General features: G+C 38.3%; 1 protein-coding gene across 1 annotated transcript in view; it reads right to left on the bottom strand.

Moving 5' to 3' along the window:
- TTK (TTK protein kinase) overlaps positions 1 to 13,731 on the bottom strand; it is a 45,847-nt gene extending 32,116 nt beyond the window's left edge. The window contains exons 1-11 of the mRNA XM_053603274.1: positions 13,706 to 13,731; positions 13,112 to 13,287; positions 12,371 to 12,511; positions 9,422 to 9,644; positions 8,720 to 8,826; positions 6,762 to 6,905; positions 5,860 to 5,974; positions 5,619 to 5,691; positions 5,434 to 5,528; positions 4,038 to 4,125; positions 2,469 to 2,589 (exon numbers count right to left, since the gene is read on the bottom strand). Coding sequence (XP_053459249.1) covers positions 2,469 to 2,589; positions 4,038 to 4,125; positions 5,434 to 5,528; positions 5,619 to 5,691; positions 5,860 to 5,974; positions 6,762 to 6,905; positions 8,720 to 8,826; positions 9,422 to 9,644; positions 12,371 to 12,509 — 1,105 coding nt within the window. The 5' untranslated portion in view covers positions 12,510 to 12,511; positions 13,112 to 13,287; positions 13,706 to 13,731. The remainder of the gene's footprint in view (positions 1 to 2,468; positions 2,590 to 4,037; positions 4,126 to 5,433; positions 5,529 to 5,618; positions 5,692 to 5,859; positions 5,975 to 6,761; positions 6,906 to 8,719; positions 8,827 to 9,421; positions 9,645 to 12,370; positions 12,512 to 13,111; positions 13,288 to 13,705) is intronic.
- Between the last annotated feature and the right edge of the window lie 3,455 nt (positions 13,732 to 17,186).

Here is a 17,186-nt window from a genome sequence, read left to right on the forward strand (position 1 = left end):
TCATTCTTACTTACTTCATAACTTACTGCAGTTATGAAGGCATAGTATTCATAGTCTTTAGCATAAAGACAGATAAAAATAAATACAGAATGGGGAAGAATGCAAAGTCAGAAACCACACACAGAATCACCTAATGTATAACAATTCTGTGAAGGAAAAAAGGGCCTCTCCAATAAATGATGCCAAGTCAACCACATATTCACAAGGGAAGAAAAAAAGAATCCTGACACTTGACCTTATACACACACAAATATTAAACTCCAGGAAAATACAAATCTAAATATGAAAAGTAAAATAATAAATCTAAATATGACTGTGGAGTAGAGAAAGATTAAAGACGAAGACAGTACTCATCACAAAAGCAAAGACTGATAAATTCAAATGCATTTAAATTAAGAATTGCTTTTCATCCAGTCTTTACCACAAAATGTGAGTTGACTGTACTTGTAATACATAAATCCAACAAAGAACATGCATCTAGATCATTAAAATTCCTATTCAAACTCAATGAGAAAAAGAAAGGAAACCCAATAGAAATGTCAGTAAGACTCAAGTATTTTGCAAAAGGATATCCAAATGGCCAATAAACCTAAGAAAAGGTGTTCAATAGCAGATTTTAGGGAAATGCCAATTAAAAGCACAATGAGACACCACTTAGCAGGATGAAAATGCCTAAAATTAAAAGCCAACAATGCAATAATTGACAAGAATGTGAAGCAAGGCCAACGCCATGCTGGTGAGACCACTTGGCACCAGCTACCCCAGCTGAACACAGGCAACGTCCTCCTGTGAGTCAACAACCCCACTCTTGGAATACGCATGTGAACAAAAAGACACCAAAAGTTCACAGCAGCATTATTCACCGGACAAAAAATGTTATCCATGGACATTTGAATGAACAAGTTGTATATTTATACATTGGGACATTATGTGACAATAAAAATCCACAAACTAGATATCATAAAGACATGGATGAGCTCCAGAAACAAGGGTGTAAGAAGCAGACCCAGGAACACACACTGTATCACTTCATTCTATGATGTTATGAGTCATAACAGTGACTGTATTTGGAAGGAGAGGTATTTGATTGACAAGGGACCAAGGAGGTTCCTGGGATGCTAGTAATGTTCCAGTTTTATAGTTAGATATTGGTTACAAGTGTGAATTCACTCATGGTATTTCACTGAGCTGTCCCTTTGGACTTGGGCAGTTTTCTGACTGTATGTAAAGTATAATGGTGGTGACGCTCAACAAGTATTCACTGAAAACATTAGTGTCTAATGAGTGCTACTAAAAAGCAATTTGATAAAGATGATTTTCTCAATCATACTAGTTTATAGTACATGCCAAGAAAATACAAAACAAACAGCTTCCACCAAATACTAGGAAGAAAAAAAAATCTATTCCCAATTAAATGGTGAAATATACCAGAGTGACCAGCTGTCCCTGTTTGCCTGGGACTGATGCTTTCTCTGGGACATTAAAGTTTCAAGACTAAAATCAGCCAAGTCCTAGGAAAATGTTCGGAAAAGCCTCACATTGTTCAAAGTTCTTCCTCAGTCATTTTGAAAGGGAGAAAAAAAAAAAAAAAAGACAAAGAACTGATAATTAAGTTCTCAAACTCAACCTAGAAAAAGTGCTATCTACCTCACAGCTGAGTATCACTATGGTCACCTTCCAAGTGCTCCCCTTGGGAAGCACCAACACCAGCATCTACTCCGTGCCTCAAAGCAATTTTGGAACTCTTTTTCTAGAATGACCATCAGAGCTGTTGTCACACAAGGCCTGACAATAAAGTTCATGAACTCACCACTGTGCACTTACCTTGGCAGCACGGTACAAAAAGCTTGGTGAGGTCTCACAGCCGTGTCTGTGCTGATGTGTGGCCACATCTTGCTGAGCGCATTCCTTTTTGCTGTTGTGTGTTTTTGTGCACCATACCACAACAGCTCTGAAACATTTTATCTTTTTGTCTGCTATTCCTTCCACCTGAAATACTCTTATTACTGATATTTCCCCCATGTAAATCCTAATTGTTCTTCAAATTTCTTCTTCTCCTTCACAAAATATTTCCTTATTTCCCCTAAATCAAATTAATTCCCTAAATTTATCACTATATCCATGGTGGTGGAAAATCAAATGTTTGATAAAAAAAAGAAAGTGTGAGTTGTCTCATAAAAAACAGCTTCTGTGTCCATGCCCAAAAATGTTTGTCAAGCCGACTGGGGAAAACCTCGGTTTCACTGTATTTTATCCCCATGCTTCCTTTCATGCACCTTTTAGGCCAATCAGTGTCCCGTGCTGCAGAATTCAGTACTTTGCATACATTCCATACAAATGAACCGAAATACAAGTTAACAGAACAGACACAGTCTCAAAACACAGTTCTTAGGTGGCTAGTCTGCTTTCTTAAGCTATAAGGCGGTTTCCTTAATTAAAGAAATAAGTCTACTGATTGTCACTCTTACCTTCTAATTTAGTTAGAAAACTTGATTCAGTTTTATTCTTCAGGGTTATAGAATCGCCAAGAAGTTCAGAACTCTTCTCATCTGACACCAGAGGTTCCTTACAATGAATATTTTGAATAGACTATATGAAAAGAAAAGATACCAAATAAAAATAAATTCCCATAAACAGGAGCAATCCCAATTTGTCTTACTGTTTAATATACTAACAAAGCCTTATCTATGTGAAAAGCCTGCTAGCAAAATTATGTTATAACCACATGTAGACTCAAACCCTCCCAGCAAGATTAACTGCCTGAATCATTGATTTAGAGCAGTTGTTCTCAACCTTCCTAATGCTGTGGCCCTTTAATACAGTTCCTGTGGCTCACGACCCACAGGTGGAAAACCACTAATTTAGAGCAATGGGATGGGTCCTTAAATTGACCATAAATTTTGTCAATTTGCTTTCAATGGACACACTGAATTGCTAAAATATATTTCACTTAAAAAGAGAAAAGGTTGGCTGGGAGGGCTGGCTCACCCCTGTAATCCTAGCACTCTGGGAAGCCAACAGGGTGGATCCCTTGAGCTCAGGAGTTCAAGACCAGCCTTAGGAAGAGTGAGATCCCCATCTTTACTAAAAATACAAAATTTGCCCTTCGTGTGGCAGCACCTGTAGTCCCAGCTACTTGAGAGGCTGAAGCAAGGTGATCACTTGAGCTATGACACCATGGCACTCGACCCAGGGCACAGAGTGAGACTCTTGTCTCAAAAAAATAAATAAAATAGAAAAGATTAGTAAGTTTGACTCCAACACAGAATATGCCTCATGACAAGAGAAAAATTTAAGTATTTTATTACGATGATTATTTTACCATCAAAGATAATAGCATTAGTCAAAATTAACATTTCTATAACCCTAAGATAGTAGTCAGTCTACATCTGGAAGAGTAAACTTTCTGACACAATCATGCACTGTTCTCTAGAATAGCCATGATTAGGAAAAAATAATATTTTAAAGCACAGATCATTAAGGAGAGAGGCATTACCAAAGTACAAAATTGAAAAGATCCCCATAGTGATGCCAGGGGGTTAACTTAATTACAGTAAGAATAGTAATATATAACCCCTAAAAACCATAGGACACCAGGAACTAAAATTATTTCCTTTCTTTAAGTCCGCACAGTTTCTCTGTCCGAACACAAGGTCAGGACTGATTACTATGCCCTCACCTCTGCCCCCAACACGATTTACTCATTTTTTTCAAAGATGCATTTATCATGAGTAAACATACCAAAAAACAAAACCGGGGGCGGGGGGGGAACAGCTCCCCGGCCATATATTCCAAAACCATCAATTAATCTGCTTAGACACAGACCTCCTAGAGACATGGACCCTCATTCTGACATTTCACCTTGGGGAAGCACAGTCCAGGGCTTCATACCCCTTCCCACAGGGGATACCTCATGTCTTCAGGTATCAGGAACACTACTGGAGATACATCAACTACCAACCCTTTCTCCAGAAAATGCTCCGTGAATCCTAGATCAAGAACTCTTGCTTCATATAAAGATTTAAAAATTGAAATACCTTTAAATTTCTCAATTCACAGGAATCATTTCCACTTGATTTAGATCCAGACACAGCCACGTCTTGGCATTCGGATCCCAAGGTCTGTCTTTTATCCATGAAACAGAATTTTAATATTAATTTTGAAATCAATCTTTCCAATGTATATTTTTTTAATTTTAAAGTTGCCTTTTTAATAATTTACATACTTTTTTGCTGTGAAAACATCTCTTAAAAAGACATTTCTAAAAGAAATGACACAATTTCCATACAACAGTGACTAAGCTAAATGATTAGGTGCTAGGCAGTAACAAGAGTGGTGGATGACTACCAGTGTCTTTGCTGTTTAGTCTGTAACAGTTGGAGTCAGGGCAAAAATGTGGGAAAGGAAAAGTACACAGGGGTAAACTACATTTCCAATTGAAAATAGCTTAAGGATAAGAAGCCGCGTATAAACTCTCGTGTGGGCTCCCACAGTACTTAGCACAGCCTACCATAACAGGTGCCAGGAAAATAGCTTTTGTTTTGTTTTTTTGTTGTTGTTGTTTTTTGGAGTGGAAGGAAGTCTCCTTTATTCTTCAGCTAGGTATTTAAATGGAGATGCACAAGATGAGACATGGTGACCAGATTTTAGAACTTAACTTTGACAACCAAAATGGTTTTTTAATATCAATATTTGGTCAAGGCCAAAATACAGTATGAATTTAATTATAGAAGACATCAACTAAAAACAATCAATTGTGTTCCTAAAGTTTACGTGCAAAATGATTCTCTGGAAACTAAGGAAACTTTTTCAGTATAAGTAATATTATAAATGGTGGTCAGAGTTAGGAATCGACCAGAAAGTCTGTCTCCTTTAGCTGAACTAGAATGTTGTACTGTTATTTCTTATGAGGAAAGGGAAGACACGGGATGTGATGACCAGTATTCCATCTCCATCTAACCCGTCCCCCTTGCTGAAGCCTGGGACGATGAAGCATGTGACTTAATGATCATCTTTCTCACGGATAGCTACTCTTTCCTGAGAACGATCCCTTGTTCCCAGACCTCCTTCCACCCCTTGCTAAGGAAATTCTCAAGCACACCAGGAATTGATTCTTAGCAGAGAAGCTACCCGCAGCAAGGAATGCCCAGATATCAGGAGCTTCACCCCTGGGATGTGTGCGTGCTAACTTAGTATTTTTTCCAGCACGCTTCCTGATTTTGTAATGATTCCTTCAATAAATACTTTTAATGAGTGAAAAAGCAGAGTCATTTTCTTCACTAGTTCCTCTGCTCCTGACAGCCTTTACTTCCAAACTGAATAAAAATGTCATCATATTATAATTAACTATTACCCAGTAAAAGACTTTAAGACCATTCTGCCATCAAATCTTCAAATACCAATAAGAAATTTAAAATTTAAAACTCAACATACCTTCTTATAAAACTTGGCACAACTGAACCATCTGTCTTCACGTCATAATCAGGACTATTTAGCAGGTTAATTGGGACTCTTCCAAATGGACATGACTAAAAATGTTTTGAAAGATTAAGTAACCAACTTGGAAATAAAGAGTTCACTACTACCACCTTAATCAAAGCACATTAAAATTAACTTACCCATTTAGTTCTGTTAGCTTGTTTCAAGGGATTCCGAAGGCCTATTTCTGCATCTTGTGGGGGCATGTTCTCCCTAAACAGAAAGAAAACATCCCCAGTTTTTCAAAGAAAAATACTAATATGTATTTCCATTCCACTGTTAAACATTGCTATCATATTTACATGAAAACGTGTATGTAGATGTATTTCTATTTGTTCATACAGATGACATACATTTAAAAAACTGTTTCACTTTCCTTACCCATATAAAAATCTGGCTTTAGTAGCCTGTCCTCTGGAATCACAACTGATGTTCCTATTCTGCAAGTGCCCAGATGAACTGCAGAATGATTCTTGGGGAGTTAATATTGTAGATGCTATAAAAATTTTGAAACTGATTAAATTTCTTAGGAGATGAGAAAGGCACAAAAAAGGTCATCTGACAAACAAGAATTTTAAAAGTCAATTCATGGTAAATATTTGTCCTTAAGTAAGACATGCACACATGAAGATGTTATGAAGATAATTTTCTAACTATTTCTTCAAATGCTCTTTAATTATAAAACTATTTCCTCAGAGTAAGAGCACATTCTCTATTTCTGAAAGCAAAAAGCCATTGCTTAGAGTTTTGTGGGTTCTTTTCTTTTTTTCTTTGAGGCACAGTCCCTGTCACCCTGGGTAAAGTGCTGTAGATCAGCCTAGCTCACAGCAACCTCAAACTCCTGCGCTTAAGCAATCCTCCTGCCTCTGCCTCCCAAGTAGCTGAGACTACAGGCATGTGCCACAACATCGGGCAAATTTTTCTATTTTTAGTAGAGATGGGGTCTTGCTCTTGCTCAGATTGGTCTTGACCTCCTGAGCTCAAACAATCCCCCTGCCTTGTCCTCCCAGACATGAGCCGCCATGCCTGGTGCAGAGTTGATTTTAGTGCATTACTAATGAGAGTTTGATTAGCCAAAAAAAAAAAAAAAAAAAAGAGGATAAATTTCAACAGCACTGTGAAGACTTTTTTAATTCTAAGTCTTACCTCCTTTTGACACCTACAATTTAATCTTAGATTTTGAACTTACTACATAAATGACATTTTTCTATGAAATGTTATCCTAAATCCTGACTTACAATACTATCTACCACAGAAAGGTATCAGCACACATTAACAGTTACCTGACAAATTCTTCTTTTCTTCCTCTGAAAGCAGCTGCTTTTTTTGGAGGTTTAAATTCCGTAGAGCAATTTCCAGCATTTCTAATGGTACAGCTCCACGTTCTATGGCTTTTTGAAGAAGCTGTTTACTTTTTTTGAAATTACCTACAAAGGAAAAAAAAAAAACTGTCATGCTTACGCATCAACCTTCACCAGCACCCCTCCCCCAATACTTAGTCATCAGGACCCAGGAAAAATGTGAAAGACTTAAATAAGCCTATTTATTCCAAGGCTTACACAAACAACTCTCTCCTAATAATAATCAATGCCAAAATCGTTTCCTTGTGTAATATGTAATCAATATAATTGTACATTAATTTGTCACCACTGTCCAATTTCAGAAGTAACAGGAGTGTAATAAAGCAATTATCTCAGGAAAGCAAAACAACAGAGCAACCATAATTACCTTTCTGACTACAGATAGATTACCAGACAAATTTTCTTTCAAGTACAAATTTAACTCTAGCATTTGATTTACCCTTCAGAGTATGTTATCAACATTATGGGAGCCACTGAACTATGTCATGCACTTGGCACTTAGGAATATATGTGATCATCATAAAGGATGACCTTTAGCTCCTGACAGTTTACACATTTTTTAAAAATATAAATACATTTGATAGTGGTTAAGTCTACATTTATAGAGAATAGTTATAGAATTTCATGTACTGAGTATTTTAGGGCAGCAAAGGATAGAAAGGTTTAGACTAAACTGATAATTAAGAAGCTTATTAACTAAGGCCACAGATTCCTTTAAAAATCTGATAAAAACCACGGACTGTCCTCCGCCCCTACAAAAGTACACGCAAGGCTATGCATAGGATTTCCGGGATGTTGCATGTTTCCTGACAGCTTATCCCTCATGACCTTGCTCAAAATAATCACAATTTTGACCTTGAGGCTACTAACACCTTACAGTGGTGTGGATAAAGTTTACTCCTTTTTAAAATAGGTAACTCGATTTAAGATTTTCCATACTTAAGTGTTCTAAAGACATAAAATTTGTAGTTGCTATTGAGAGGCCATATACTACCTTAATTTTTTTTTTTTTTAAGTAGAATGGAGAGAGTCTTAAAGGCCTGGCCAAACTTAGTCTAACAAGCAAGAAGGAAGAATCCATATTTATAGGCAGAAAGGGATGGCATTTTAAAGAGTCAGCTGAAGATACACAAGGTAGATTGGATAAAATGATTCAGATGACTGGGACTCAGATATCGCCTGAATAGGTGAAAGTTCAGGGTTCTCAAGCCACCTCTGGGTTACTTTCTCCACCCACAAACCTGGTGAATAGTCTCCAGTGATTGAGCCTTTCTTTGGGCACCTCATGAAGATTGTGCCAATAGTGATAATAAGTTTATCACTGGTGGTAAATGGGATTAAAATTGCAACAGAAACAAAGCAGGAGGAAAACAGGAACACCTGGCCAGAGGGTGAACTAACCGTATATCCGAAGGCCCCAGAGAATGAGAGAGAGAGGAAAGACCAGGAAACAGCCAGGCTAAAAATGTCTAGGGAAAATTGTCCTGGTCTAACCCAAACGGTCTACACCGTGAAAAACCAAATGAACAAGAAATAAATAGTTTACTTTTTATTTTAAAGGAAATCTACCAATTAATGCTATGGCTATATCTTGATGTCTACTTTCATGCTGTGAAAAGTTTATCTAAGTTCTAGCCTAAATGTCTTACGTCCTTCATCCTATAAACACCACCTTCCTTTAGATGTTTCCTGCAAGTAATAGTGCAGACTCAGGCTTACTTTTCTTCATGACGTGTAGGTGGCATTTCCCCCCTCATATTCTCATCTGATCAACTTTAAAGCTTTTGGCCTCAAATAGCCACTTCATATATATGATTTAGTATTAAGATGTAAGTTATAATAGGTAAGCTTTTCATTTGGATTTGACATTTTCTTATTACCTTGTGACAGTTCAAACTGTGCAAAAGATATATGCACAAAAGCAAATTTCTTGCAGTTTGCTCTGGCCATTTGGAAGTAGTCACGGGCATCATCTGGCTCTTGAATACTGTAATAAAAATTCCAGTCGGATTTTAAGAAAAAGGACACAGTCACCTAATTTGATAACTCTTCATTCTATTGTCCAAAGGACATGAGATATTGCTTTTCTCTATAAAATTAAATCTTTGGGGGCAGTGCCTGTGGGTCAGTGAGTAGAGTGCTGGCCCCATACACGGAGGGTGGCGGGTTCGAACTCAGCCCCAACAAAACTGCAATAAAAAACAGCCAGGCGTTGTAGTGGGTACCTGTAGTCCCAGCTACTTGGGAGGCTGAGGCAACAGAATCACCTAAGCCCAAGAGCTGGAGTTTGCTGTGATGCCACAGCTCTCTACCGAGGGCGACAAAGTGAGACTCTGTTTCTAAAAAAATAAATAAAATTAAATCTTTTATTTTTAAATAATCTCTTTAAGCAGTGAAAACATGTAACATTTGTAGAAATGTCTACACAGTAAAGAGTTTATGTTAGCCCCTTGTTAGTTATAAGCAAAAGTATTTCGTCAAAAATTAACTTTCTCATAGTAATCCTGACAACATGTTTTCATTTTCCCTCTTTGCAACAAAATTACATTATTACTTAATGTAGTTAAAATGCTAATACTTACGCTTTTAATTCAGCAAATCTCACTTGAATTCGAGCAAAACTCTCATTCTGGCCATATTTATCTGGAGGAAGTGCTTCAATTGCTTGACTGTAACGACCAATCAATTTATTTAAAAGAGCATCACTTAGGGGGACACTGTTTTTCTCCAGTTTGAGTAATAAATTTAACCAGTCCTCCGGGTTATTCGCCATCAACATAATTTGGTTAACAGTTCCCGAGTTATCTGAATGAGGGAAACAAAACATATTTCAACAGAATGAAGACATAAAACAAATACCAAATTCCATTTTTCCTTCATATTGGAGTTAAGCACTTAAATATTCTGAGTATCACTGCACATAGACTCCTTGTAATACTTTCTAAAAATTTTAACAATGCATATAAATATAATAACTTATTTACAATATATACATCTTTTATGAGGGTATGTTTTACTTGAAAAAGATATATTTTGAAGGAAAGAAAAAACTTAGAAATAAGTGGTTTTTTTTTAAACAAGTAGCCTTTAAAAACTTCATGTAATCTAAGAAGATTTCATGCTATAGCAGGACAATTATAATTTTAGTACCCTGACTATCCAAAGAAAACCTAATTCTCCCCAATCACTACCTGTACCAACTTTCTTGGAAAATTCTCCATCAATGATTTATTCAGTAAATATATTCCCCCCCCCATCCTAACACAACTTTCTTTACAACTTCACCCGTATAACAATATCTTCATATACCTCAAACTTACTTGTAAAATAACCAAAACAACTTTACAAAAAAAAAGCAACAGAAAGGGTCATTTTCTTCTCTCTCCAAGTTACCTACACTTCTGGAGGCCCTGGTAATCTCCGCTCCCACAAAACCACAGCTACCCTGGTCTACATTCAGAATTTATAGGACCTCTTGTGGCTGTCAGTTTTCTCTCTGTGAAACCGCAATCGTAACTTTCACACTGTAATGTTACTTTTTACTTTCTTTAATGTTAGTTGTGTTAAATGACAACTTGAATGTCAGTCGTCTGTTGAGGATACTAAGCATTACTAAGCATTATCAAATTCAGATTTCCCAAAGAAGCTATCACTCCTCCTATCAGCTTCAGTCACCTTCAACAAAGCTCAAATCTTTACTTTTGCAAGCAAAATTACTTCTTTCTGCTTTCTACCGAAATATAGTACAATCACAACTTTGCTTTTTTATTTTAAACTTAATTTTGTCTGAGCTTAACCTAATTTTCCAGTTTTATCTCCGATTGCTTTCCTAGAACTAATCTGTGAAATGTCTAAAAAATAACGTTTCCACCTGTGCTTTGCAGATGTATTCCTGTCTCTGAGCACCCCAGGCTTCCTCTACGCAATGCATCGGACATTAGTGTCTTTACCACCAGTATTCCTGATGCCCCACATCCACTACAGTGTAGCCCAGTGAATATATAAATTCTCATCTAGAAAGAAGTTTTAAGTATCTTTGAACCTTCCTCAATACATAATGTGATGTCTTACATCATGATGATTAATACAATGTTACATGTTTACAGTTTTGAGTGAGCTAAGCAACAGGATTTAAACAAGCACTCACCTCATCCACCTTGGTGCACAAGCTCTGTTAGAAATAGACATGATGAAGTACAACAACACTCTACTAAGACTTTGTCAACAAAATTACCATTTTCACTTTTTGATTCAAAGCAAATGTAGTCTGCCACTACGAGTAGATCCCAAGTTCTTTCATTTATTTTTCAATCTTCATGCATTTAATGGTTACTACAGATATAATCCAAAGGTACTGTTCAAATGACCTCAGCCATTTGGAATATAGTAAAGGATCAGACTTCTGAGCTAACACTTCACAAACCTAGGGCAATTAAACTTTGGGCACTTTTATTCAATTCATCATTCAGCAAATATTTAAGTGCCAAGCACCTTTCTAAGTTCTATGGATGTAATAAAACAGATAAAAACCCTGCCCTAAAGGAGCTCACATTCTAGTGGAGGAGAAAGACAATAAACAGACACATAAGTAAACTATATATAAAGTGATCAATACTACAGAGAAAAATAACACAAACTCATCCCCAGCAGGTTGATGTTTTAAATAGTTAAGTTAAAGAAGGCCTCACAGTGATTATATACATATATATACACCAAGTTGTAGTTGTACTCCTCACCCAGGAGGTGTGCTGTATACACTTAAATTGTGCTTGTTAGTTAAGAGCACACCAATGCCTCTCCCTCTTCCCTTCTACCCCCTCCCCCCAACTTGAGCTTAATTGTGTTTGTTTTTTTTTTCTCTTGTGTGGACATGTATTTGCACATCTGGTTTCACATTAGAATTGAGTACATTGGATACTTACCTTTCCATACTGAGATGATATTTAAACAAAGATCTGAAAGAGGTAAGAGTGGGCAGATATTTGAGGAACAGTGTTCAAGGTATAAAGCAAGCGTAAAAGCACTGTGGAATAAGCTGGTCCAGCATACACGCGGGACAGTCAGGGAAGCCAGTGTGGCTGGAACAGGGTTTAAGAGAGAACAGAGGAAAAAAGAGCCAAAGAAGTAATAGAAAGATTCTCCAATCAAAAATAGAGTATTTGATGTTAAATTTATATATCATTTTATTCAAATTGGTAAGACGTTTTTAGTTCACAGCAAAAAAAAAGAATGGAATAAATCGTTATGTATTGATGGAAGGCATATCAGCAGAAATAGCTAACAATAACTAAGTTTAAAAAACTACCTCTAAGCACAGTGTAATAAATGTTAGCTTTCTTTTTTTAAAACAAGCAGAAAATTGTGGAGTATTTTCCACACAAAGGGATTAAAATACGGTAATTGTGTTGCAGTAGTAAACATCAATTACTGAGATTATATTGTGTAATATATAGTGGTTAACATCCCATTCCCTTACCTTAGAAGACACTCAATGAAATCATTATTTTTTTTAAAAAAAGAGAAAACCTCACCTGTAGTATCAGCAGAGACTTTATTCAAGCTTAGCTCATCAGTAAGGTCTTCATTTTTAAACTTATTTTTAATATCTCTTACTTTGTTCATTATGGAATCAATTGTCAATTCTCTGCTACTTAAATCCTCAGACTCCATTTCTAAGAAAAAAATTGAACTAGTCATAATTCTTATTTTATTAACATCAAGGGAAGGGGTGGAACCCAGAAGACTAAGCATTATTTTTGTGACATGTAAATGCAGATGTTAGGGTAGTGTCAGTGGAGCTATGTGTACAAAAACAAAGGACATGCCTTTGTGATTTGTCCAGCAAGGTTTCATAGTCCAAGGACATCTTTTCCTCCAATATAACGTCAATGAAGCTACCAGAAGTCACTGCACAACACAAAATTTGCTGCCTCCACTATTGGTTTGTTACTGCTCCTTTTAAATTTTCAATTTTCTTTTGTCCACTGAATGCCTTCCTTTCGCATAATTATTTTTCTCTGGGCCATCTGCAAATGCAGTCATTCTTTAAAAACAGGGAGTGTTTGTTTGGTTTAGATACCAGTAGTGACATATAGAGATAAGGATCTTTTAGGTCATAAGAATAACCATTATCCACCTGTCTTATGTAAGTAACCCCTCACATTGCAGGAGCTTTCAAAGCAGAACATGAACAATATAACAGGTCTTTATTGATGACTTGGGCATCAGCAGGTTTGCTCTTGGGCATATGTAACAGAATCATGATTTACTACCTTAATTATTCTGATATCAAGAATCTACTGTGATCGTGTACGGTGCTGAGCCCGGGGTCATCTGTAAGGAGGCGGCGTTTGGTCAACGACGTGTCTGCAGTCTCTATCAACAGCGTCTTTGTGATTCTCAAACATCAGCCCATTAACTCAGTCACTGCTATCAATGTCGCCCCGTCCTCGAGTTTAACAAAAAATGGAAGATAAAGTAGGTAGCAAAATATCACCCCACTTCTTAGGTTTGAAAGCTAACTGTCAGAACGCAGCCTCCAACTTCTCTCCCAGTTCTAACCCGCCAGACAGGAGACAGTCTTCTGGGAAACGATTTCGTGTGCAGGTGCCCCATCACTCCCTCTTTCCAGCCAGGTCCACACCCACTTCTTACTCGCTCAGAACACCTCCGGGTCGCCCCTCCCCTGGACTGGTCGAGGCAGCGGTGCTCCCCTCCCCCTCCAGCTAATTTACCTGCGCCCTACGTCGGCTACTTGGCTCCTAGCCGCCCCTGCCTCGCCCCCAACCCTCACTGACCGGCGCAGCTGGCCAGCAGACACACCGGCCGCCGCGGTACCTCGGTGCGTCCACGAGGGCAGAACTCACCTACAAGAAGCCTCTCTAAGCAGAAGAAAAAATGGAACCCAAATCCCTTTCCGCAAACAGGTTTGAATTTCCGCGCCGCTATCGCCGCGACCTCCTATTGGCCAATTCTCATCACGTGAAAGCGCCTGTCGTGACTGGCCCGTGTGAGGAGGCAGCCCCTCCTCCTTCGTCTAGAGAGCCCCGCCCCGGAAGAGCCTCAGGCCTTGACCCCGCCCATGTGGCGCCTGCGAGGGCGGTGTTCCGGCTCTCTGGCATTCCGAGGCTGCCTGTCAGCCGTCTTTCCTGCACCTTCCAGTTTAACCAGGCCGAATTTTTGCCACTCCCGGGCGGACCTACTCGGTGAGAGGAAAATAGGGGCGGGACGGTTGCTCCCCGCATCGGGATCTGAAAGGTGCACCGTGGGTGGAGCCTTGACCCACCCCGCCACCCCACTCCTTGGTCCCCCGCGGTCCTCACTGCCCGGCTCCGGAGGGATGTGGAGATCCCAGCACTACGCTCAGCCCTTCCTCCGGCTCCGAGTCTCGGTGTTGAGAGTCCCTGAGCTTCTGCTTACGCCCATAAATGACTCCTCGCTCTGTCTTATGTCAAGACTCTCCCCTTTGCCAAAATTCTGCGCAGAACCCACATGCCGGGCGTGATTGCCCTGCCGGAACTGGCCCACTTAAGGGGAAAAACACCTCCCTGGTAATGAGAAGCTGTGTTGATAAGTGGCTTTGTGGTTGTCCAAGGAGAAGGTTTCTCTTTATTTGCTAAACGACAGCATTATGACATACGTTCCATGGCAGGACAGATTGGTTAATTTTGTGTATTTGGAGGAAACTAACTGCAGCTTAGAACTCTCACGTTCCCAGTTCTGACCAGGCACCCAGCCAGCATGAACCCTGCATCACGTAATGCATTTTTCCATATCTGCTGGCTATGCTTTTCTGCCTCAGCAAGGTGAAATGATGTGGTGTACTATGGTTGGCTAATCACTTACTTTGCTCTATTGTTTAATGCAGCTTTTGCGTGCAGGGAGTTTACCATTCCACCAATGCTTGCTGATCTCTGTGGGGCTTCATCTCAAAGCTTGCATTTTCCCGAAATTACTGCTGCTGAGTAACCTCACCCAAGCACTTCTTTATGTACACGCCATCCTTTGGTGGTGTCCTCCAGTCGTCTGTCTTTAAATACTACTTACCTGGTAGTAGTATCTCCAAATGAGCTCTCTCTCATGAACTCCATACTCAAATACCTATTGCCTACTTAACAACCCCGCTTAAATGCTGCATAGACATACTAAATTCAAAATATACAAGAACGGGCCTGATCTTCTTCCCCAAATCTGCTTCTTACAATATCTGTAAGACAACTTCGTTTTTAACAATTTTTTAGACCCAAAGCTTTCATGTCATCCCTGAACTCGTAACTGGTTCGTAAGCAGGTTGGGTCAGATATCCCGGATTCCCCCCACTTTCCCCTCTTCCATTGCTACCAATTTAGTTCGAGGCACCTTCATCATTTACCCAATGCAACCTTCAGTAGCCTCCTGGCTGGTCTTCCAGTTGCTGCTCTTCACCCCAATTTATTCTCCAGCATGGGAAAGTAATCTTAAATCATATTAAGTCATTCCTTTGCTCAAAACCCTTCAGTGCTCCCTGTCCACCTCAGAATAAAACCAAACGTCTTTACCACGAAGTTGTGCAACTCAATACCAGCTACTAGCCACCTGCGGCTACTGAGCACTTGAATGTGTGTAAAATAAACGAAGAACAGAATTTTTAAATAAATTAAATTTCAATTACATTTAGATGTAAATTTAAAAACTGATGCCTGATGTAATTATTGGAAAACTTGGGGCAATTTAAGTATATTAATTATTTTTTCCAACTGTATATTTTGTAAGATTTGAATGCAAATAAGGTATTTCCAGTGAAAATGTCCGAGTTTAAAATGTGCTGCATAAAATATCAAAATCATTGGATTTTGAAAACTGTATGAAAAAATGATGGAACTATATTGCAAAATATTGATTTTTTGTTTATACAAAATTTTTATAATTTTTTTATTAAAATTGAAGAATTTGCTTGATCTTCTACCCCATGAGCATTTATCAAGCTGCCTACAACAAAAGAATACTGTTAGCCATAGCAGATTTCAGTTTCAATGGTCTTTGGGGAACACAGAAGATAATTTTAAAATATCGATTACAGGTTAAGGTAATATTTTTGCTATGTGAGTTTTTTTTTTTGTTCCTAAATTAATACTGAGTTCTTCTGATTCATTTTTTCCCATGTTTCTTGGCTCCATATAGATTCTTCCTGTTGTCTGTCATTACTCAGTTGAGGTCATCATAATCTCTTCCTTACGGGGATGATAGCAATGCTTTCCCAATTTATCTTTTCACATTTACTTTTACCTTCCTTGGAATGATCCTTTGAAAGTATAAATCAGATTGTTTAAGTCCTTGGTGTTCTCCTATTGTTTTTAAAACAAAGCCCAGCATCTGTGATTCAGTCTCTGAGGCTCTACGCCATCTGGTTCCCACCTTCCTCTGGAGCTGCATCTCACAGCACGCTGCTGCCCCCACCACTAGCTGTGCCCCAGCACACCTGCTGCCACCCACTGGGCGTCCGGTTCTTTCAGCAGGCATCCTTCCCAGATCCTCTACCTTGGATAGTCCTCTTCATTCTCCAGCACCTACCACCTCGTCAGTTTTTCCTTGAGTCTTTGCTTCACTGCCTTTTGTTTGAAGAAGCTACACTAGACTAGGTCCCCTCATTCCACTGTCTTTACATACTGGACTCTGGATCTTGGAAAACTAGCCTAGCAGTCAGATGCATAGATTCTTGGCCAAATCACTACTTTTCTGGGCTTCCTATCATCAGCTGTCTGAAGGGATCAAACAAGGGCATTTTATAAATTCCCTCAGACTCACAGCGTTGACACTCCAAAATGGATAGCTGAAAATTCAGCCGGGGACAGGCTCACCAGTGGAAATTATCTAACTATTTAGACAAACAGTATGTAAGCCTCTGTTCGTACTCAAACCCTAGAGCTTTGCCATGGTTACAAAGATTTTCTTCCATAAGTATTAATGTTTAGAATTTTACAAATAGGTTAATGATCCATTTTAAGTTTTTTATATATGTATAAGGGAATGATCCAAATTTATTTTTGCAAACAGATATATCATTTTTCTAATGTAACCTATTGAAAAATTTTTATCATCTGCATTGCTTTTGTATGTTTGTTAACAGTGAGTTTTCCATATATATATATATATAGATTTACTTACATACTTTCTATTGTGTACTGCTGATATATTTATCTTTACTCTGATACCATCCTGTTTTGAATATGGTAGCCTTAGATAACTCAGGTAATATTAACACTCCAGTTTTGTTCTATTTAAAAGAACTGTATTGTTATATTTATAAAAAGTAGACTTGAGAGCAAAGACATTTACCATAATTAGAAAAGGATGATATATATATGTATT

The sequence above is a fragment of the Nycticebus coucang genome, chromosome 9, assembly GCF_027406575.1.
Source record: "Nycticebus coucang isolate mNycCou1 chromosome 9, mNycCou1.pri, whole genome shotgun sequence".
NCBI classification, from domain to species: domain Eukaryota; kingdom Metazoa; phylum Chordata; class Mammalia; order Primates; family Lorisidae; genus Nycticebus; species Nycticebus coucang.